The 23,405-nt window shown below is 37.7% G+C and overlaps 1 protein-coding gene across 5 annotated transcripts in view; it reads right to left on the bottom strand.

The window, feature by feature from the left end:
• The window catches only part of RGS7 (regulator of G protein signaling 7), a 601,845-nt gene that overhangs the window by 28,004 nt on the left and 550,436 nt on the right, over positions 1 to 23,405 (bottom strand). For 4 of the 5 annotated variants that reach the window (XM_029227539.1, XM_029227541.1, XM_029227542.1 and 1 more), the window contains exon 10: positions 2,581 to 2,655. The exons of the other annotated variant lie outside the window; for it this stretch is intronic. In XM_029227539.1, coding sequence (XP_029083372.1) covers positions 2,581 to 2,655 — 75 coding nt within the window. The remainder of the gene's footprint in view (positions 1 to 2,580; positions 2,656 to 23,405) is intronic. 5 annotated transcript variants of the gene reach the window in all.

The raw sequence follows: 23,405 nt of genomic DNA, 5'->3' as shown, positions 1-23,405 counted from the left end.
TTTCATGATTCAGGGACAAGTGATAGCTGGACCCAGATAGCTTCATTTTCTGGGGATCAGTGATAGCTTTTAACTTTGATTCTTGGCTAGAGTGAAAATAGCCACGAATAATGCAATTTTATGCTCAGGGCTTAATTTATGGGTAAAGGAGGTAAGAAAATTGATCCTATTTTGGCTGACAAGTTATGAGGATCATTTACAATGTAAAAGGATTTGCATTTTTTAGAAAAATTAAATGTATTAGAAATCTTGGCACAGGGTGGGTAAGGCTAGAGAGAAAGATAAATAAAATTTTCTCAGTGTCTTAATATTTGCAGATGCAGGGAAATCAAATTAACTAATTGGGATCCATTTTGAATTTTAATAGCAAAGATAATTACTAAACCAAGATGCTTTGACTTGATTAACACAGCTTTTATTCCCCAGGGTGCCTGGATGAGCACTTTTCATATGTAGTATCATCCAAATGAATACTGAATAGGTTATTCATTAAATGAAACAGATTTGACTTTCTACTTAAATCTGTTCATATGTGATTTCACTTTACATTTCAGAAGAGATCTAAGAAAATTCTCTCCTACTTTTTTTTTTTTTGTCAAGGGGAGGGGATTTTAAAATAAGAACTAAAGTGTGCAGGAAGCTTCTATGCCTTTCTATGTGGAGTGGAATTTCTGGGATTTTTCTAACTGGTGATGAGGGAGGGAATATTTCTCTTTCCTTTGGATTCTCAGCTCAACTGGAGAATGATTGTGACCATGTCTGATGCCACGTGGAGGAAGCCAGTGCAGACGGAGGGCAGAGAAAGGAGACTAGAGAAGAATGAGAGAGAGAGCTCTGCCTGTGTCTGAGTCCCTGCGTCCAGTAATATCCAGGGCTAACTGCCCTGGCCTACTCCCAAGGTTTTAGACTATTCCACTCTTTTATCTATTTTGAGCAGAGTTTCTCTTGCCTGCAAGTTTATTGTACTTCTTACTTAAAACACTTTTGTGCTGCTCTAAGATATGAATAATTTATCCCATTTTATAACACATTAAAATTTAAATTTCCACATTTTGCATATGGAAGTAAAGAAATACCAATATTTTCATGTATAAACAGCTATAAACACTGCAAACTAATGCTTCCCAAATTTTCAAAAAGAATGATGCAATGTGATACACTGGTAAGATATCATCACTGAGTATAGTGCTAAAGGGAGAGTGTAAACAATTACTTTATTAATCTTTAAGTTCTATCTCATCAATCCATATACTTTTTCTTCTGAATCAGAGCATAGCTCACTTGGTGTCTGTTGGGGGAAACTTGACACAACGTAATGTATTCTGAACTCTTCAAAATTCATAAAGTGGAGAGAAGTGGCTTAATGTACTTTGGGAGAGCTGATAGATTTTTGAATTTGGTTCCACAAAGCTCGTCCCGGTACACTCAGGCCATGCTGTGAGCAGAGGATGAGAGGAACTGAGTAGGGCTGATCATAAGAGAGAGGGGCCAATAGGCTTGCTTTGGTCTGGCTTTGCCTCTTTTTCTCAGAGATATGCTAGGGGCAAAAGCTTTCGAGCACCTCATCTGAATGGATTTTATGGCACTTTTCCTGTGGCTTCTTTATCCTAACATCAAGATAAACTGTCTTACAAGAAAGAAAAGGTACTTGGACGGTACTGGGGCCTTTGAACATAATGCTATGTTTATAGGGATGGAAGAAGAAGACATTAAGAAATAAGACTACAAAAAAAATGTTTAGTACCTGCTGCTGGGACACATATCCTGGAAAATGCTGCATAAGTAAAAAGCTACAGAAGAGAAGGTCTTGAAGTTTGTGGGGTGTTTTGATCTAGTGGCACTGACCTTCGGCTGTGTCCTCAGAGTGATTGCTATAGGCCAGACATTCTTATGTGCATCAACCATTTTTTAATGGAATAAATAAAAATGTCTTCTACATGTATGTGTTACTTTAAAAAAATGTAGATACTTCTGCTATGTGTTTTCAAGCAATTATATTCAATGTCATTGAATTCAGAACAGCACTTTGTTTTTGTTACATACTTCCTCACATAAGAGATCCTGAACCTATAACCACTATTCTATAGTTGTGTCACTATAAATTAAATTCTGATGTTAAAACATGGTCCTCATACGATATCTATAATTAAACATCTTTATGATGATGTCTTTTTTTCTTCATGTTTTTCTCTAACAAGGCCCTTCTCTCATGAGTACCACTTTTTCTCAGATAATCTCTACCTACTTTTCCTCATTTCCTGGGCTCCAAAAGAGATACATTTTTCTGTTAATGGCTCTTCTCTCAGCATCCTTTTCCTTCAACAGCCACCCCCCCCACACACACTTTGGGACCTTGACACACTTGAGAATCAGGACGGGGGCTATTTTCTGGGGACAGAGGAACTGACAGAAGTCCAGGGCTTGAACTTCCAGATTTTCTTCCAGTCAAGAAACAAGGAAGAGCAGGGAAGATACTAGAAGGCACTCATGAAATGGAATAAAAGAGTTTTTTTGTGTGTTTGACATCCTCTAAACAGTCCAACACATTACCAAGATCAGCCCAACAAATGTCAATTTTACCTTTCGTGTTTTGTGTGGATTTCTCATTCTGGATGACTTCTTAATGTCCACTTCAGTGGTATTTACGCATCCAGGCTAGAAATGGAAAACAGAAAGACAAAGGAATCTTTGGGTGTGAAGTTTCTGATCAGTGCACTCACTCTCCAGAACCTGAGCAAATGCTGTGATGACACAAGTCCCTGGCCGCCCTTTTCAAATGGCCACAGCCAGTTCTCTCAGCAGTAGCCAGTGATGAAATGCTTTGCACTCTTTTACTCCTCAAGTTTAAAAGCCTTCAGATACCATTCTAGAATAACTCCCAGAGAAACAGGAAAAAGAAATACAAGAGATTTGCATGTGAAAGTGGGTGTTAGTATTATTAGTAGCTGCTAACCCAACAGATTTAGAGCAAGGGTGTCCAGAGACTAAATGGGGTGATACCCCCAGCTGATACCTGCATTCAACTTCACTCAGAGTGTACCCTCTCTGATGACAAAGACACTGATGGTTGCTTGCTTCTCCTAAGTTAGAAATCCAATGGCATTCAGTTGAACCAGCTCATATCCCAGAGTAATTTTTCTACAATGATTCATGAAATCCAGTGACTTGGAATATTTGTTTTCTATTGACAGAATGTGCAATGGAGTTAATGGTTAAAATGAGGAAGATGAAGAAAGCAACTGGGAATGAATATACCATGCTTCTTCTCAGGAATTCCTGACTCTCTTTTTTGTTTCCCACAGGCAGGTGAACCCCTTTAAAACAGGGTGGATTGGAGGAAAAGGGTGGACAGCCTGCTCCTTGTTTTTTGACAACCACAGAAGTGTCATTTTGCCAGATTTATCATTCTGTTGCAAAGAAACAAAGAGCTGTAAAGCTTCTTTTTTATTTGGAGAAGAAGAGAGGAAGAGGGAGGGAGGAAGAAAAGAGAAAGAGAGAGAAAAAGGAAGAGGGAGGAGGAGAAAGGGAAGAGGAATAGAAAGAGAGAGGAGGTAGGGGTGAGAAAATATGAATCAGGAAACAGAAGAAAGGAGACTTAAAAATACTTGGGATCTTAAATCGAGAAAGGTCCTCAGACATCACTTATCCTTTAGAAGTGATTGGAAGTTATCAGTTACATGGTTGTGTTTCCTTTACTTTCAAGTTTTGATACAGGATGTAGGGATCTCCGGTACTAGTAAAACTTATTACATTGCACATCTCTGCTCAATTTCTCTATTTTTCCCCCACAGATTGAAAGATCATTAGAACATCAGTTATCCTTGAAAGTGACTCCAGAGAAAATATGAACGTGGAAACAATCCTTTTGAGGAGTTGGGATGGGGTGGTGGGAAAGGCAAAAGGCAGCACTGATGTGATTAGGGAAATAAGAAGTTCTCCACAAGCGCTGGTAAGCAATAGGGATTAGCTCTTTGCATAATGAGGACATAGGACATTTTCCTTAAAGAACCCTCCCCTGATAGTACAACTATTGTGACAAAACTCCACCATAATGTTGTAAGTGATAAAGAAGTAAATCATTTTTTTCTTTGTATGTTATATGTAAAATATATATATATACTGTAATACACTGCCCTATAAACATTAAATAAACTATAAACTTGGTTTGCATATCTATTTAAGAATAGAAATAGCTGGTTTAGCACCGTGGTCTGCTTGGAAGTGTAGGAGGAAGGAAGAGCACCCTCCTGGGTGAGACTTATTACTAACGGACACTGAGCAATTCACTTAAACTTTATCAGCATGAGGCTGATCAATATATGATATTCTGATTTAATTTTCTGTGGCTGGTCTAGGCATAAGTATGTTTTAGCCTCCCCACCAACTGCTCCCCACCTGGTGATTTTAATATGCAGCCAGGAGTCATAACCATTGATCTAGAAGTAACAAAGATAATGTTTTAAAACATGAACAATGTGTGTTCATTTCCTATTCAATTTCCATTTCCTTGCAGCCTTCCACCCCTAAGCTCATTAGGGAAGTGTAGGCAGTGAAATTCTTTAAGCTCTCATCGATATATCAAGAGCCAAGCATGGCAAGATAGATCATAGGAGATTTTCTTCTATACGTTAAGGAGTGGGATAAATGTGGATATGATATACAGGAAAAGGAAGGCATGTCCCTCTGTGACCAGGGGAAAAAGAAAAATAAAGGTAAGAGGCAGCACTCAACAAGTGTCCTCGTTTTCCTCCTCTAGAGAAGAAACCCCAGGGGGAAAGAAAAGAGTGATAGAAATGGTCAGACAATTATGAGGGAGGCTGTAATGTGTGGGTGGTATAGCTAGTCCCATTTATATACCTAGAAGAATCACCACATGCCATCACAGCCAACATGAATCTTTACAATTGGAGTTGGCAAGAGAGATGAGCCTGAAATAGTGTTTCCCGAGGCTTGTATACAGCAAGCAAGAGACCCAGAGTTTGTTGCATGCCTCAGTAGTAAAGGAGGCAGAAGTTCTGACAAGATTAACAGATGGATGGGAGCCTAAGGTTGAGACCAAGGCCGAGGTGTGCAGGGGTTTTACACTGGGAGCAAATGCCTGGAACACGAACTCCAGCAGTGAGTGCCCAGACATGAGATGGTACCCCCATGATAGCAGTCCTAGGAATAGACTCCACTGACCTAGCTAAAGCAGAAATCAGAAAGAAGCCAGAAGATCATATAAAAATAAAACATTTGTACCCCAAACTGCTATCAAAAACAACCTTGCATAGCAGCAGGGAGAGGTGGAAAAAAAATTGAAAGTGTGATCACTTATCCAAAAGTTTCCTAGCAGATGATTTAAATGATTGTATCATGCAGAGCACACACGTTGAAAACTATCTTTCAAATGGGTTTCTGAGAAAAATTGGCCAATTATAAAAAATACAAAAAATATATTTTCTTTATGCACATGAGAAGTCTGAACTAATAGAACTTGAAAACTCCTTCTGTTATAAGATAGAATTCTAAGTCAATCATACTTCATACCAAGTCATACCGTATGGGTATTGACAAATGGCCCCAGAAATTGTGTCAACCACTGAAGGCATGAAGAGGAAAGATTTTTTTCCCCTTGCATAAGAATGTATCTGACTGCAGTCTCAAAAAGAATTAGAATTTTCATTTTCAGAGTTAAAAGAGTATGGCCTTTCAAATTTAGTTAATGAGCCATTAGCAGACATCTAAAATTCTATTTGAACCAATTCTTAACACCAGTAATCAGCAAATTAATAAGAAGGCATTGATCCTAAAAGTAAACATTATTAGAAGACTGAACCCTGAGGTAATGTCCCATAACTCTGCTCCCATTCCAGGCTAATGAAATATGCCAGTTCAAAATTTTTTGCTAATGGCAAAATGGTTAAAATAATAAACTGGACCTGGGATGCATGTCTCAGTGACCTTCCAGCTTCCTTTCATTTCTAAAGAGCCTCTTAGGACAGCTAATGCTTAGACAGATCTCTGGTACCTAAGTTAAATAGGGGATTCTTAAATATTAAAAAAGCTTAGATGGCCAAAGTCATCTAGCATATTTCTGAATAATTAAGGTCATGACCTAGTGTTGATACTTGCAAAATAACTGCTTTCAGACATCAGGCACTGTGGTGAATGAAATACAGCAATACATTTTTGGGGGGAATTTTAAAATAATTTTAAGAAAATTTATTTCTGTATCTAATTGTCAGGTCTAGTGATAAATGGTAAGATATAAAAATGAAGGTATGAGGCTTCCCTGCTGGCGCAGTGGTTGGGAGTCTGCCTGCCGATGCAGGGGACACGGGTTCGTGCCCCAGTCTGGGAAGATCCCACATGCCGCGGAGTGGCTGGGCCCGTGAGCCATGGCCACTGAGCCTGCGCGTCCGGAGCCTGTGCTCCGCAACGGGAGAGGCCACAACAGTGAGAGGCCCGCGTACAGCAAAAAAAAATTAAAAATAAAAAAAAAGGCAGGTATGACCATACCTCAATATTCTGTTAATATAATAAGGATGCCAGACAGATGAATCATTGCAATGTAGGAGCATAAGGACTGGACAGAAGTTGGCAGAGGGCATTACACAACAACAGAACATTTCAGACATCCATTCTTATGTACATTCTGTTTGTCCTCACCAATATGGCAGACAAATATTTTTAAAAATTTTGCTTTTAAGCAATTTTAATCCCAATAAGACCTTGTTGGCCTTGGTATTTTAAAAAGGCAGTTATCTTTTTGAAGCATATATAATATATACCACTAGCTGCCAGCAGATCTGCTTGAAATGTTATGCATAAATTGTTTTTCTGAACTACAAAACATATCTTCCCAATAAGATATAAATAACATTACCATTATCAAGTAGGCACTCAGTAAAAATGTTCAAATATGTACTATTTTACATATATAATGTTAAGTACACAGTATTTTTGGATTTAAGGAATAATAAAGTTGTATTTACATTGGCCTAGAAAAGAAGCATACATTATTTCTAGTAATTCAAGGATGAATTTATTTTAAACAGAATTTAATGTCTTGGAATCCATTCCTGAAGGGGCAAAATGATCATAATATTGAGAAATATTACTGCCATAGCATTCATTTAAGTGTCTTAATGAGTTGCAAAACAGAAGCTGGGATTCTTGCTTTCATTATTATTATTTATTTTTTACATCTTTATTGGAGTATAATTGCTTTACAATGGTGTGTTAGTTTCTGCTTCATAACAAAGTGAATCAGTTATACATATACATATGTCCCCATATCTCTTCCCTCTTGCGTCTCCTTCCCTCCCACCCTCCCTTGCTTTCATTATTGATATTTTATTTAAAAGCATCTAAAAATCATTTATTTCCTCTCATGACATAATGCATTTTTATTAGTTGTAGTGGAAGGCACACTTGTTTTCAGGATAACTTAGGATATCTTAAGGATCCTTGGTGAAGAGCAGCACTATTAATAGTAATGGAGAACAACTCTCTCTAAATTCAATCAACTGTAGCTGATGTGTAACTGGGCAAAACAATGTCCTAAGTGACAAATAAGTGGAGATTTAAGAATGAGGTGGCATATAGAGCTGACAGTAAGGGATACACATATTCCTGGAAATTTAAAAATCAGACATGACTCTGAGAAAATTAAAATTTTGAATATATTTAATTATTGGTTCAAACACAATTAAATTATTGAAAATGATTTGTCCTTCTGTAACACTGTACCAGTTTTAAAAACACAATTTGCAGTATATTGTACCTCAATTAAAATGATCCCTTACTCTTATACAAAGTAATTCTAGATTTTTGAAGTGTTCAACCTCAGGATATTTTTTTAAAGAGCCAATTCAAGCTTTTCTTTCTGTTTTGGGCACTTGCCAATTGATTTAGCTTCTGATTCTTTCAGCCTTGCTGACCCACCAATTTACTAAACGTTAAACACAGACTGAAAGAAGTTGTTTGTGGCAATTACCCTGGAATTCCTTCCATTCACATTCCTCTATAATACTTACTCATTTGATTCCTACTCAATCTTATTTGTTGGCTATAGATTCTTAAGTAAGTAATCCTACTTCAATGTATTTTATGAATGAATTCCACATGTCAAGAGGCACGAGGAAGTCTGCTGTAGCAGAGGGGAGGGAAATGTACCATGACACTTTGGAGTCGTGGAAAGTGGTTAAGTTAGGTAGAAATTATAGACCATGGTAAAATCTTTGGTTCAGTTCTAAACACAAGTGGAAGTCATTGGAGGGTTTTAAACATGAAAGTGACTTGGTATGCTTTAGATTTTTAAAAGCTCACTCAAGCTTTATGTCTTTCACAAAAATGGACCTAAATGTAAAATGCTAAACTATAAAACTCCTAGAAGATAACATAGAAGAAAATCTAGGTGACGTTGAGTTTGGTGATGACTTTATAAATACAACAGCAAAGGCACAATCCATGAAAGAAATAATTGATCAATTGAACTTCAATAAAATTAAAAATTTCTGGGGGTGCAGTTAAGATGGCAGAGTAGGAGTACGTGGAGTTTGCATCTTCTCACCACTAGGGCACATACCAGGCACTGGTTGGGGACCTCAGACACCTAAGAGAACACGAGGAACCCCCAAGTGACCAGGTAGGACATGGGGGAGAGCAAGGGGGAAGGAGAAGTGGAGGAGGAATGGGACCGGTACCCTGAGGGGTGGCTGGGGAAGGGGAGGGGTTTCCACACTCGGAGGGGCCCACTCACCATGAGGGAATCAACAGGGATGGGGAGAAAACCTTGGGGGAGCAGAGGTTTGGAAGGGAACATGGCTAGTGTTTCCCCTGCCCAATTGGGCCCCATGGAGCCTGCTTGGGTACTGGGCCTGATCCTCCACACTCTGAGGCCCTTCTGGCCAAGCAGAGCCTAAAATCTACCACCCAACACCCCCAGGGCATTTTCGGGGTCCTGAGCCTAGGCCTGCCGCCCCCCCCAGACTAAGCCCCTCCCTGCCCCAGCCCCACCCCCAGGGCATTTTCCAACTGTGAGTGTCCTGAGCCTAGGCCCCTCCCCTGCCTAAGCCCCACCCCCACAGCCAAGGCCTTTTCTGGTTTCTTTTTTTCTATTGTGGTTCTGTTTTACCTTGCTGTTGTTTCATTTATATATTTTTTTCTAATATATTTTTTACTTATTAATTTTATTTTTTATTCTTTGTTACTGTTATGCTCCTTTTTTTTTTTTGGCTGTGCCATGTGGCTTGTGGGATCGTGGTTCAGAAGCTGGGGGTCAAGCCTGAGCTCCTGTGGTGGGAGCACCAAGTCCAAACCACTGGACTAACAAAGAACCTCAGACCCCAGGGAATATTAATCAAAGTGAGGTCTCTTGGAAGTCACCATCTCAGCACCAAGACCTGGCTCTACCCAACTGCTGGTAAACTCCAGTGCTAGAAGCCTCAGGCCAAACAACCAGTAAGACAGGAACACAGCCCCACCCATCAAAGAAAATGAGATGACAAAAACATATGTTACAGATGAAGGAGCAAGGTAAAAACCCAAAAGACCAAATAAATGAAGAGGAAATAGACAAGCTACCTGAAAAAGAATTCAGAGTAACGATAGTAAAGATGATCCAAAATCTTGGAAATAGAAAGCAGGCACGGATCGAGAAAATATAAGAAATGTTGACAAAGATCTAGAAGAACTAAATAACAAACAAACAGAGATGAACAACACAATAACTAAAATGAAAAGTACACTAGAAGGAATCAATAGTAGAATAACTGAGGCAGAAGAACGAATAAGTGAGCCAGAAGATACATTGGTGAAATAACTGCTGAGGAACAGAATAAAGAAGAAAGAATGAAAAGAATTGAGGACAGCTTCAGAGACATGTGGGACAACATAAAACATCAACATTCAAATTATAGGGGTCCCAGAAGAAGAGAAAGAGAAATGGCATGAAAAAATATTTGAAGAAGTCATAGTTGAAAAATTCCCTAACTTGGGAAAGGAAATAGCCACCCAAGTCCAAGAAGTACAGAGAGTCCCATACAGGATAAACCCGAGGAGAACCACACCAAGACACATAGTAATCAAACTAACAAAAATTAAATTCAAAGAAAAAATATTAAAAGCAGCAAGGGAAAAGCAACAAATAACAAACAAGGGAAATCCCCATAAGGTTATCAGCCGATCTTTCAGCAGAAACTCTGCAGGCCAGAGGGAGTGGCAGGGTATATTTAAAGAGTTGAAAGGGAAAAACCTACAACAAAGATTACCCAGCAAGGTTCTCATTCATATACAACAGAAAGATCAAAAGCTTCACAGAGAAGCAAAAGCTAAAAGAATTCAGCACCAACAAACCAGCTTTACAACAAATGCTAAAGGAACTTCTCTAGGCAGGAAGCACAGGAGAAGGAAAAGACCTACAATAACAAACCCAAAACAATTAAGAAAATGGTAATAGGAACATACATATTGATAATTACCCTGAATGTAAATGGATTAAATGCTCCAACCAAAAGACACAGACTAGTTGAATGGATACAAAAACAAGGCCCATATATATGCTGTCTACAAGAGACCCACTTCAGACCTAGAGACACATAAGACTGAAAGTAAAGGGATGTAAAAAGATATTTCATGAAAATGGAAATCAAAAGAAAGCTGGAGTAGCAATACTCATATCAGATAAAGTACACTTTAAAATAAAATCTGTTACAAGAGATAAGGAAGGACACTATGTAATGATCAAGGGATCAATCCCAGAAGAAGATATAACAGTTATAAATGTTTATGTACCCAAAATAGGAGCACCTCAATACATAAGGCAAATGCTAACAACCATAAAAGGGGAAATCAACAGTAACACAATAATAGTGGGGGACTTTAATACCCCAATTACACCAATGGACAGTTCATCTAGATGGTAAATAAATAAGGAAACACAAGCTTTAAATGACACAATAGAGACTTCCCTCGTGGCACAGTGGTTAAGAATCCACAGGTTTGAGCCCTGGTCTGGGAAGATCCCACATGCCACGGAGCAACTAAGCTTGTGTGCCACAACTACTGAGTCTCCACTCTAGAGCCCATGAGCCACAACTACTGAGACCATATGCCACAACTACTGAAGTATGTGTGGTAGAGCCCGTGCTCTGCAACAAGAGAAGCCACCTAGAGCCTGTGTACCGCACAAAGAGTAGCCCCAACTTGCCGCAACTAGAGAAAGCCCACACGCAGCAAAGCAGCCAAAAAATAAATAAATAATTAATTAAATTTATTAAAACAAATAAATAAATGATGAAATAAACCAGACAGATTTAATTGATAGTCATAGGACATAGCACCGGAAAGCGGAAGAATACACTTTCCTCTCAAATGCATACAGAACATTCTCCAGGACAGATCACATCTTGGGTCACAAATCAAGCCTCAGAAAATTTAAGAAATTTGAAATCATAACAAGCATCTTTTCCGACCACATGCTATGGAATTAGAAATCAATTACAGGAAAAAAAAACTATAAAAAACACAAACACGTGGAGGTTAAACAGTGCACTGCTAAATAACCAAGAGATCACTGAAGAAATCAAAGAGGAAATTAAAAAATACATAGAAACAAATAATAATAAAAATATTGTGACCCAAAACCTATGGGATGCCGCAAGAGCAGTTCTAAGAGGGAAGTTTACAGCAATACAATATCACCTCAAGAAAAATCTCAAACAAACAATCTAAACTTACATGTAAAGCAACTAGAGAAAGAAGAAAGAAAACACAAAGTTAGTAAAAGGAAAGAAACAATAAAGATCAGAGCAGAAATAAATGAGATAGAAACAAAGAAAACAATAGCAAAGATCAATAAAACTAAAAGTTGGTTCTTTGAGAAGAAAAACAAAATTGATAAACCTTTTGCCAGACTCATCAAGAAAAAAAAGGGAGAGAACGCAAATCGATAAAATTAGAAATGAAAAAGGAGAAATTACAATTGACTTCACAGAAATACAAAGGTTCAAAAGAGACTACTACAAGCAACTATATGCCAATAAAATGCACAACCTGGTAGAAATGGACAAATTCTTGGAAAGGTACAACATTCCAAGACTTAACCAGGAAGAATTAGAAATATAAACAGACCAATCATAAATAGTGAAATTGAAACTGTAATTAAAAATCTTCCAACAAACAAAAGTCCAGGACCAGATGGCTTCACAGGTGAATTCTATCAAACATTTAGAGAAGAGCTAATACCTATCCTTCTCAAATTCTTCCAAAAACTTGCAGATGGAGGAATACTCCCAAACTTGTTCTACAAGGCCACCATCTTCCTGATATGAAAACCAAAGATATCACACAAAAAAATTACAGACCAATATCCCTGATGAACATAGAAGCAAATATCCTCAACAAAATACTAGCAAACTGAATGCAACAACACATTAAAAGGATCATACAACATGATCAAATGGTATTTGTCCCAGGAATGCAAGGATTCTTCAATATATGCAAACCAATCAATGTGATACACCATATTAACAAATTAAAGAATAAAAACCATATGATCATCTAAATAGATGCAGAAAAAGCTTTTGACAAAATTCAACACCAATTTATGAAAATAACTCTCCAGAAAGTGGGCATAGAGGGAACCTACATCAACATAATAAAGTCTGTAAATGACAAACCCACAGCAAACATCATTCTCAATGGTGAAAAACTGAAAGCATTTCCTCTAAGATCAGGAACAAGACAAGGATGTCCACTCTCACCACTGTTATGCAATATAGTTTTGGAAGTCCTAGTCATGGCAATCAGAGAAGAAACAGAAATAAAAGGAATCCAAATTGGAAAAGAAGAAGTAAAACAGTCACTATTTGCAGATGACATGATACTATACATAGAAAATCCTAAAGATGCCACCAGAAAAATACTAGAGCTAATCAATGAATTTGGAAAGTTGCAGGATACTAAATTAATGCAGAGAAATCTCTTGCATTCCCATTCACTAACAACAAAAGATCAGAAACAGAAATTAAGGAAACAGTCCCATTTCCTATTGCAACAATAATAACAAAAAGACATAGGAATAAGCCTACCTAATGGAGAAAAGACAGCCTCTTCAATAAGTGGTGCTGGAAGATCTGGACAGCTACATGTAAAAGAATGAAATTAGAACACTTCCTAACACCATACACAAAAATAAACTCAAAATGGATTAAAGACCTAAATGTAAGGCCAGACATTATAAAACTCTTAGAGGAAAACAGGCAGAATGCTCTTTGCCGTAAACCACAGCATAAGATCTTTCTTGACCCACTTCCTAGAGTAATGAGAATAAAACCAAAAATATACAAATGGGACCTAATTAAACTTAAAAGCTTTTGCACAGCAAAGGAAACCATAAACAAGATGAAAAGACAACCCTCAGAATGGGAGAAAATATATGCAAATGAATCAACGGAGAAAGGATTAATCTCCAAAATATACAAACAGCTCATGCAGCTCAATATCAAAAAAACAAACAACCCAATCAAAAAAATGGGCAGAAGACTTAAATAGACATTTCTCCAAAGAAGACATACAGATGGCCCCAAAGCACATGAAAAGATGCTCAACATCACTAATTATTAGAGAAATACAAATCAAAACTACAATGAGGTATCACCTTACACAGGTCAGAATGGCCATCATCACAAAATCTACAAATAATAAATGCTGGATAGGGTGTGGAGAAAAGGGAACCCTCTTGCACTGTTCGTGGGAATTTAGATTGATACAGCCACTGTGGGGAACAGTATGAAGGTTCCTTAAAAAACTAAAAGTAGAACTACCATGTGACCCAGCAATCCCACTACCTAGAGAAAACCATAATTCAAAAATACACATGCACCCCAGTGTTCACTGCAGCAATATTTACAATAGCCAGGTCACAGAAACAACCTAAATGTCCATCAACAGAGGAATGGATAAAGAAGATGTGGTACATATATACAATGGAATATTAGTCAGCCATAAAAGGGAATGAAATTGGGTCATTTGTAGAGACGTGGATGGACCTAGAGACTGTCATACAGAGTGAAGTAAGTCAGAAAGAGAAAAACAAATATCGTATATTAATGTATATATGTGGAATCTGAAAAAATTGGTATAGACGATCTTAGTTACAAAGCAGAAATAGAGACACAGACGTAGAGAACAAACATGTGGATACCAAGGAGGGGGGTGGCATAAATTGGGAGATTGGGACTGATATATATACACTATTGATACTATGTATAAAATAGATAACTAATGAGAACCTACTGTATAGCACAGGGAACTCTACTCAGTGCTCTGTGGTGACCTAATTGGGAAGGAAATCCAAAAAAAGAGGGGACATATGTATATGTATATCTGATTCACTTTGCTGTACAGTAGAAGCTAACACAATATTGTAAAGCAACTATACTCCAATAAAAATTTTTAAAACAAGATGTCCTTCAGTAGCTAAATGTGGTACAGGTACGCAATGGAATATTTTTTAGCACTAAAAAGAAATGAGCTGTTAAACATAAAAAGCCATGAAGAAACTGATATGCATCTTACTTAGTGAAAGAAGCCAATCTGAAAAGTCTACATATTGTACGATTCCAACTATATGACATTCTGGAAAAGGCATAACTAAGGAGAGAGTAAAAAAATCAGTGGCTGCCAGGGGTTGGGGAGAGGGAGGGAAGAACTGGTGGAGCACAGAAGATTTTGGGGAGCAGTGAAACTACTCTGTATCATACTATAATGGTGGATACACGTCATTATACATTTATTCAAACCCATAAAATGTACAATACCAAGAGTGAACCCTAGTGTAAACTCTGGATTCTGGGTGACAATGATATTTCAATGTAGGTTCATCAATTATAACAAATGTACCACTCTGGTGATGTTGATAATGGGGGTGGCTGTGTGTGTGGGGAGCAGGGGGGATATGGGAACTATCTATAGTTTCTGCTCAGTTTTCCTGTGGACCTAGAACTGCTCTAAGAAATAAAGTTTATTTAAAAAAAAACTCACTCAGGAGTCGTGATTACTTTGGGAATGGTTTATTGGGATGAGGTCAGCGCAAATAAAGAAAAACATAAAACCCCCAAAATAATTGAAATCAGAATCTCAAAGAGATATTAACAATCCTATGTTCACTGTAGCCATGTTCATAATAGCCAAAGTGTGGAAACAACCTAAGTATCCATTGACAAAAGAATACATAAATAAATTGTGGTGTCCACTGGCAGAAGAAGAGATAAATAAAACATGGTATACTCATACAATGGAATATTATTCAGCTTAAAAAATGAAGGGAATCCTGCAACATGTGACAACCCAGATGAACCCTAAGAACATTATGCTATGTGAAGTAAACCTGTCACAGGAAGACAAATACTACATGATTCCACTTTTATGAGGTATCTAAAAATTGTCCAATTCACGGAATCAAAAGGTTGTTTCCAGGAGCTGGGGGGAAGGAGAAATAGGAAGTTGCTAATCAATGAACATAACACTTGAGTTAAGGAAGATGAATAAGCTCTAGAAAGCTGCTGTACAACATTATACCTGTGGTCAACAATAACGTGTTGTACACTTAAATTTTTTATGAGGCTAGATCTCAGGTTAAGGGTTTTTTACTACAATAAAAAATACATAAAAAGTGAGTTGTAGACCTAGAGTAAAAGAGCTAAATTTCCAAAAGACTCACTGTGGTATCATTGTTCCCCATTGCTCTTTATTAAGAAATTAAAGATTAAGACCCCCAATGAAAAGAATCATTCATTGTAGAATGTAGAAAATCTTTGAATAAGTCACTTATTTAAAGGGTTATGCCACTTTTAAAAATGATACTAATATATAAAAAGAACAAAACAACACAGCTACAAAAGAGTTAACATCATGGGGTATATAGTCTCAAAAGAGTTAAGCAACTGCTCCAAGTCTTGGAGTCTCCACCTACACAGAGAGGGCAATAGTAACAGCACCAAATTCAATGCTGCCTGAAATAGTGTGGCACGGGTTCATCATGGCTCCTGACACAGAGCACAGGAAGCACATTAGCTGTTATTATTATTAGCAGTATATCTTGACATAAAGAAAACAATCGTACAGCAAAGGATTGAGTCTTTCTCCCATGCTTTCAGATGGTTTATTAGGATCTGAGAAAACTGCTAATTAAAAACAAACCAGTTGAACTCTACTGAAAAGCAACAAACAAACTTTAGCAAATTTAAGGCCAGATATCATATTTAATAAATAGATGAGTAAGTACTACTGAGGGACTTATTATATGGTGGGGATGGAGACGAGGGTGTAGAACTACGTTCAGTTCAAAATTCTTCAGATACATCAAGTCAGGCACCAGATTCATATCTCTGAATTTCATTTCATTAATGGTAGCTTCAATTTTTCATTTCTCAAGGGCTAACTGCTACATTTGAAAATATGCAATGATAAATGTCTTTATGTTGGAGTTTCTGATAATGAAAGTTAATTGGTTTTGAAAATCCAGTTTTTGACTGTGAGGAAGCATATACAATTGTAAAAAGGGAAAACAGCAGAGTAGAGGAGAAATTTTCTAGAACTTTCTGGGTTTTAAAGAGGATTTACTTTTTTTCTATGAACTTAGATTGTTTTAAATTTTAATTTAATTATTTTTCTCAAGAAAAGTTCATTTGAAACAGATACCTGGTGTCAGTTTAAGAGAACACAGCCTTCCTTTTCTTTTTTTTCAGTACAATTTGTGTATCTGGGGAAAAGTAAATGAAAAGAACAAAACAGAGCCTAAATAATAACTTCTCTCTCTGACATCAGAACTCATACTGGCCCTGTCAGGATATTGGCAGGTTGAGCCCATTTGTTTGCCCAGTCATCCCCTTACAGACTGTGTACACGTGTGTGTGTGTATGTGTGTGTGTCTGTATGCACATTTTAACTTTCATATGATTTTAAACCTACTGAAAGAATTTCAAGAATGGTTCAAAGGACTATATCAACTCTTTTTTTTTATATTCTTCAGTTGTTAACATCTTGCCTGATTTATTGTCTTTCTCTCTATATACTTAAAAGCTTACCTATTGACCTTTTCCCACTGGCAAACTGAATTTTAGTTCAGCTATAGTAGGAATAGTCCAAGAGGCTGGCTTCCCAGTAGCTCATTGGAGCTAGAGGTTGTCCTTCCCTCCTGACACTTGCCAAGTATACATACTATCAGTACTTGAGATCAATACTGTACTCTTCCCACCTCTTTGAGTGTTGGCTGTTGGTCCACAGGGCTTTGCTCTAAGCATCACCCCAACAATTATCCACATTCTCACCATTTCAGAAGACATAGGTCAGAAATCTAGGCACAATATTTTGAAGAGTTGTCAACCCACTGGCTATAGAAGGACTGACTTAATAATAGGGAAAGCAGTTTTTATTCTACACTTGGTTCATGTAAAAAGCATCAGATATTACATAATAATAGGACACTGTATCTCCAAGTCTATTTAAGGATGGAAAGAGCAAACAGAGGATAAAAGATATAACCAGGGAGCAAAAAAGAGTAATTTCATTCATAGAGGCTCATGATAGCCACATTGTCAAAATATTTTTCAATCCAAAGATACAGGTTAGAGTAAGAGAGAGAAACACTATTATTTTTTCATAGCACAAAGTAAAGAGTTAAATTTGGATTAACACAATTTGGATTTTCTAAAACAGTTAAAAGAATCAGTAACAAGATCACAGACTATTGATAGAGAAGGCAGCATCAGGAACATGGGCTGATTTGAGGATTAAGGACAGAAAATTGCATCATTCTTACTGACTTTGACATAATTTGTTTCTCATGGACACCACAAAACTGACAATGCCAAAAGTTGCAATAGGATTATCACTGATACCTTTCAAGGGAGATATTAGGAAATATATTAAAGTTCTGCTACTGTTTAAGTATCAAATGAACACATTAAATTATGCATATGTAAATTACATGTGGTACAAAATTAAAAGTCATCTCCCTTACAATCTATAGAATACTATACCTGCTGGTTCCAGCCCAGAATCAGACCTGGGGGTTTCTAGGTTTTATACCTGTTGTACTTATAAGGCACATTCCATGTTGTGGCTTTTTCCCCAGCAGCCTAGCATGGCTGATAATATTTAGCTTCCTCTCAGAGATGCTGTGACAATGGACATATACTGTCCTATGCCTTCCTCAGAGAGCAAGCAGATATGCAAGACACATTAGACCACCAAACAAATGAACAGCTCAATTAATCATTTCAGTAATATAAAATAAAAACTAGTTAATGTGCACAAAGCTGACCCTCATGCAATAAAATATCCTGATATACACTATGAATTGACAAAGAAAGATTACATACTATTTAATAGCGATTACATGGAGTTTTGGAGCAAATGCCCATCTTTTAGTCATAAGTAAAGATTGAGACTTAGCTGTATGATCATCAACAAAACTCCTCAGAGTTTTGCTTCTCTTGTTTGTAAATTAAGGACAATAATTACCCACCCTACAAGGTCCCTGTAAAGTATGAGTGACATAATGAATGCAAAAAGCTTTTGTAATCAGATACTTCCATAAAGGTACTAATCAATATTCTTATCATCATCAACAGAAATCCACATGTATTATTATACTCTTATGTCCATGTGGTACACATTAAACATGTGTTTCAGTTGAAAAACGTACATCTCAACAGAGGCACAGCTTGAAAGCTAAGTACCTTTAGTGCATGGCCAATGCCAGAAATCATTGAGGTTTGCGATAGCTGACAAAGTTCTATTGATTTGAACCTGACCATCGATCCCTTGATTGGCTCAAATAGAGCCCAGTGACAGAAAAAACCTGTGTGCCTTTTAAACTATTCCAATGAGTGTCATTCAAAAGATGTGTGCAGGGGAGAGAGCAGGTATTATTAATTCACTGGTGAATCCAAAATACATCTATGATACAACATTAGGTTGCTATATGCCTGGCACTGGCTGAATATAGTTAGGGGCAAGCAGACTATATGTGTTAGGACTCCATCTTCTTATAAGGGGCTGATTACCACCTCATGCCAGTCCCTCGACTTTCAAAGCTTGCTTTGCTCAATATTGTGAGAGAGATTATAGCTCTGCTTAGAGAATGTGGAAATTAAAGTTGAGAACATATACATAACTTGCCTAAAGGTTAATATGGGTAGCAAGAGGCATTCTTTAGTTTAGGAATTACTCTTTCATGTTCTTCCTCTGGCGGTTTGGCAAGGAAATCACCTAGTTCAACTGGGAGAAGTGTGTAGGGTTAGCCCTTCTCCATTGATCCAGGGCTCTGTTGTCTCCACCTCTTGCTTAGAGGTTACCATAAGATAGCTCCATCAGCATCTGCATGGGTCACCCATGTCAAGGACAGGGTTGTTCATGCTAGGGTCTGACCTAGTTTTCTCTTTTCCTCCCAGTTTTGTTTCTTTCCATTGCCCAAATTCTACTGTGATACTTACCCTCCAAGATGGTTCCTAATGACCTCCTCCTCCTGGTATCTACACCCTGTATAGTCCCCATGTTGTACCAGAGTTAGTCTGTGTGAACAAATAGACCAGTGTGCAAGTGATGGTATGATACTTCTGAGATTAGTTCAGATGAAGTTTCTGACTTTGGGCTCTTTCTATCTTGGGGTGTCATGGGGAAGCCATGTCTTGAGTATTCTTATGTAGAGGTCTATGTTGTAAGGAACTGAAGCATCTCCTCCTGCCCACCATTTGAGTGAAGCAGATTCTCCAGTCCCTTCAGATGACTGCAGCCCAGGCCAACAACTTGACTGCAATCTCATGAGAGACCTTAAGTCAGGACTACTCAGGAAAACAACTCCCAGATTCCTGACCCTCAGAACAAACAAAAAAACAAACAATTTGTTATTTTATGCTGTGAAGTTTGGGGGCAATTTGTTATGCGACAATAGATACTAATGCATTTACTCAAGCTTCAAACCTTAATTCAAGCTTTTCTGATCCCCAAAAGTCTTTCCTGATTAAACCAGGTCAAAGGTATAATGCCAACTATTCTACACTCATTTACTCCTGCATTTTTTGTCTCCCTTTAAAAGCATGGTTACTAAAAAAACTTCAACCACCAATTATTAAACAATGACTATGTGCCAGGTACATAAAAGCAATTTACACATATTATTTCAATGTGTTCTCACTGGACCTATGAGGTAGGTATTATTATCCACATTTAACAAATGAGGACCCTGAGACTTGAAGACATTTAGTAAAATCACACACTTAGGCGGTAAGCTGGTATTTGAGCTACGTCTTTTTTAGCTGCTGTTACTCTTTTGATGCACTACATCGAACTTTGTGGCTGCATTAGCTTCCCCCTAGTCCTTTGCATTTGAGAGAGGGGAAAATATAAATGAAGAGAAGCCACAGTGTGTAGAGCTTATGCATGGTTGGAGGATTGGGAATAGAAGTGAGCAAAATGTTTCTCTCTGTCAAGCTTTGTGTAATCCATCATTTGGGCTCATGATAAAATGTTGCTTTACCCTACCTCGCATCATAGATATCTACATTAGAGAAATTACATAATTATGTATGAGGCTTTTCTGAAACATGGAAATATTAATGCCAAAATTAATACCATTGTGATACTTTACAGTAAATATTTCATTACAGAAATAAAAAATAAATCTAATACTAGCCAATTTTACTTTTGAATGTCCATGAAAAAGTCCTAAATAGATAAAAACAAAAAAATTCAATATCACATTAAGAAAACAACACATTAAGAAAATTCACATATTATTAATAGATATAAGGAGAAAAAAGAATCCGCCTGCCAATGCAGGGGACACGGGTTTGAGCCCTGGCCCGGGAAGATCCCACATGCTGCAGAGCACCTAGGCCCATGCGCCACAACTACTGAGCCGGCGCCCTAGAGCCCACCAGCCACAGTTACTGAGCCCATGTGCCACAACTGCTGAAGCCCACATGCCTAGAGCCTGTGCTCTGCAACAAAAGAAGCCACTGCAATGAGAAGCCCGTGCACCGCAATGAATAGTAGACCCCACTCACCACAAATAGAGAAAAGCTGACGCTCAGCAATGAAGACCCAACACAGCCAAAAATTTAAAAAAATAAATAAATTTATAAAAAACCAAAAACAACAATACTCTACACCAGCAGTCTTCTTTCAAGGGTGTTGCAAGGTCAAAATTATTATCATAAAAATACTATGACATTATGTGTTTTTCTCACTGTCATTCTCTCAGTAGTGTACAGTAGAGTGTCCCAGAGATTATATGATATGTGACATAGCAATGGATTGACTGAAGAAGCAGACATGAGAATACAGCTGTCTTCTATTTAGCTAAAGATGAAAATGATTTGCAAAAGTTTAAAATAGTGCCACTCTTCTCACTAATTTTCCCTTTGGTATTTAAAATATGCCAATTTTTTCCATTAAAATTGTGCTAATAGTTTATTATGCAATTGGCTTCTTGTTTTTTAAATGAGTCAACAAATACATATTTTAAAAATTCCTCAGTTTTAATTTTTAATGTAGTAAATACCAATAGATAAAAATCATATAAACAAAAACGCTTTGGGATACACAATAGTTTTTAGGAGTGAAAAGTAGTAATAAGACAAAAATGTTTGAAAATCTCACCTATATAAGATACCAGTTAATGCACACTTTCTTAATTATATAGTTTTTTTAAAAAAAAGAGCAATAGAAAAGAAAACCCCATTTATAACAACAACAAAAAATTAAAAAAAATAAAAAGCACATTTTGGTGATATCAGCATCATGGTGGCATGAAATGTTCCCTTTGTCTCTCCCCTTCAATCTACAACCAGCAAAACATGCATAGCACAACAAATGTTCCTCTGCCCAACATATCAAGACACCAGAGAATTCATACATCTGTACATCGAAAGGTGGGTAGACTGGAACACATAGAGGAGGCAGAACGTGAGGAACAGCAGAAGAGGTGGTGATCCAGGCCCCCTGACCACAGAGGCTGACCTGCAACTCCAGAGAACCTAATAGTAGCAGGGGAGATGGTGCACAGCTTCCTCCACAACCTAGCCACAGCTGCACAGGTAATCAAGCAGCAGTAGCAGGAGGGCCTGAGACCCCATCCCTCTAGCAGTGGAGGTGCCTGTGACTCTGACCCCCACCCTCCCTGCAGCAGCAGAGCTGACAACCCAGGCGACACTGGACATGGTGGAGGTGCCTGCCATTCAAGAGCCCCAGGCAGCAACGCCAGTGACAGTAGCAACAACAGCAGCAGCAAGGTGCCAGTGACCCTGGAAGCACAAGCAGTGACAACAAGGCCACCAGAGAACACTTCTGGCAGAGACTGTATAGGGTGGAAAGTGCCTACTCCATAACCAGAGGCAGTTCAGGCAACAGAAACTTAAACCTTGTTCTATAGTGCCACCTACTGAAAAACTAAAGAAAGGCCTCCAATTACTGACCTGTTAAGTTAAAATCAATTTTAAAAAAAAAAAAGCTTTACCTAAAGAAGAAAGGTTTCACTAGTTCAAATACGCTAACAGAGGAACAACTCATTGAGCACCATGAAGAACCATGGTAACACAATATCATAAAAAGAAAATGACAATTTTCCAGAAACCAAACTTAAAGTAACTGATAGAGAATTCAACTAGCTGTCATGCTCCATGCTCTCACTGCTGAGAGCCCAGGTTCAGTCCCTGGTCGGGAACTAAGATCCTACAAGCTGCACAGTGTGGCCAAAAAAAAAATAGCTGTCATGAAGAAACTCAGTGAGCTACAAGAACACTCAGAAAGGCAGGGCAATGTGCTCATGAATAAAATGAATGAACTGAAGCAACACTTTACCAAAGAGATTGAAACTCTATAAAAGAACCAAACAGAAATTCTGTAGCTGAAGAACTCAAAAAATGAGATAAAAATGCATTAGAAAGCATTGGAAACAGAACAAAACATATGTAAGAGAGAATTAGTAAGCTCTAAGAAAGAAATCTACAAAAGATACAGGTAGAAAAGAAGAGAGAACTACGATCTAAAAAAAAAATGAAGAAATTCTATGAGAGCTATCCGATTCCATTAGGAAGGGCAACATAAGGATAATGGGTACCCCAGAAGGAGAAGGGAGGAGTAGGGAATGGGGAGTTTATTTAAAGAAATAATAGCTGAGTACTTCCCAAATGTGGGAAAGGAACTGGATATACAAGTCCATAAAGCTAAGAGAATACCTAACTACCTCACCACAAAAAGACTTTCTCCAATACTAAATTGCCAAGTCAATGACAAAAAAGAATTTTAAAGGCAACCAGGGAAAAAGGACAGTAACCTACAAAGGAATCCTGAATAGGTTATTAGCAGATTTCTCAGCAGAAACTCTACAGGTCAGGAGACAGTGAAATAAC

This window comes from Monodon monoceros, unplaced genomic scaffold (genome assembly GCF_005190385.1).
Source record: "Monodon monoceros isolate NGI ecotype Baffin Bay Population unplaced genomic scaffold, NGI_Narwhal_1 Super_Scaffold_18, whole genome shotgun sequence".
NCBI lineage: Eukaryota > Metazoa > Chordata > Mammalia > Artiodactyla > Monodontidae > Monodon > Monodon monoceros.
This window is presented reverse-complemented; position numbering and strand designations above follow the sequence as displayed.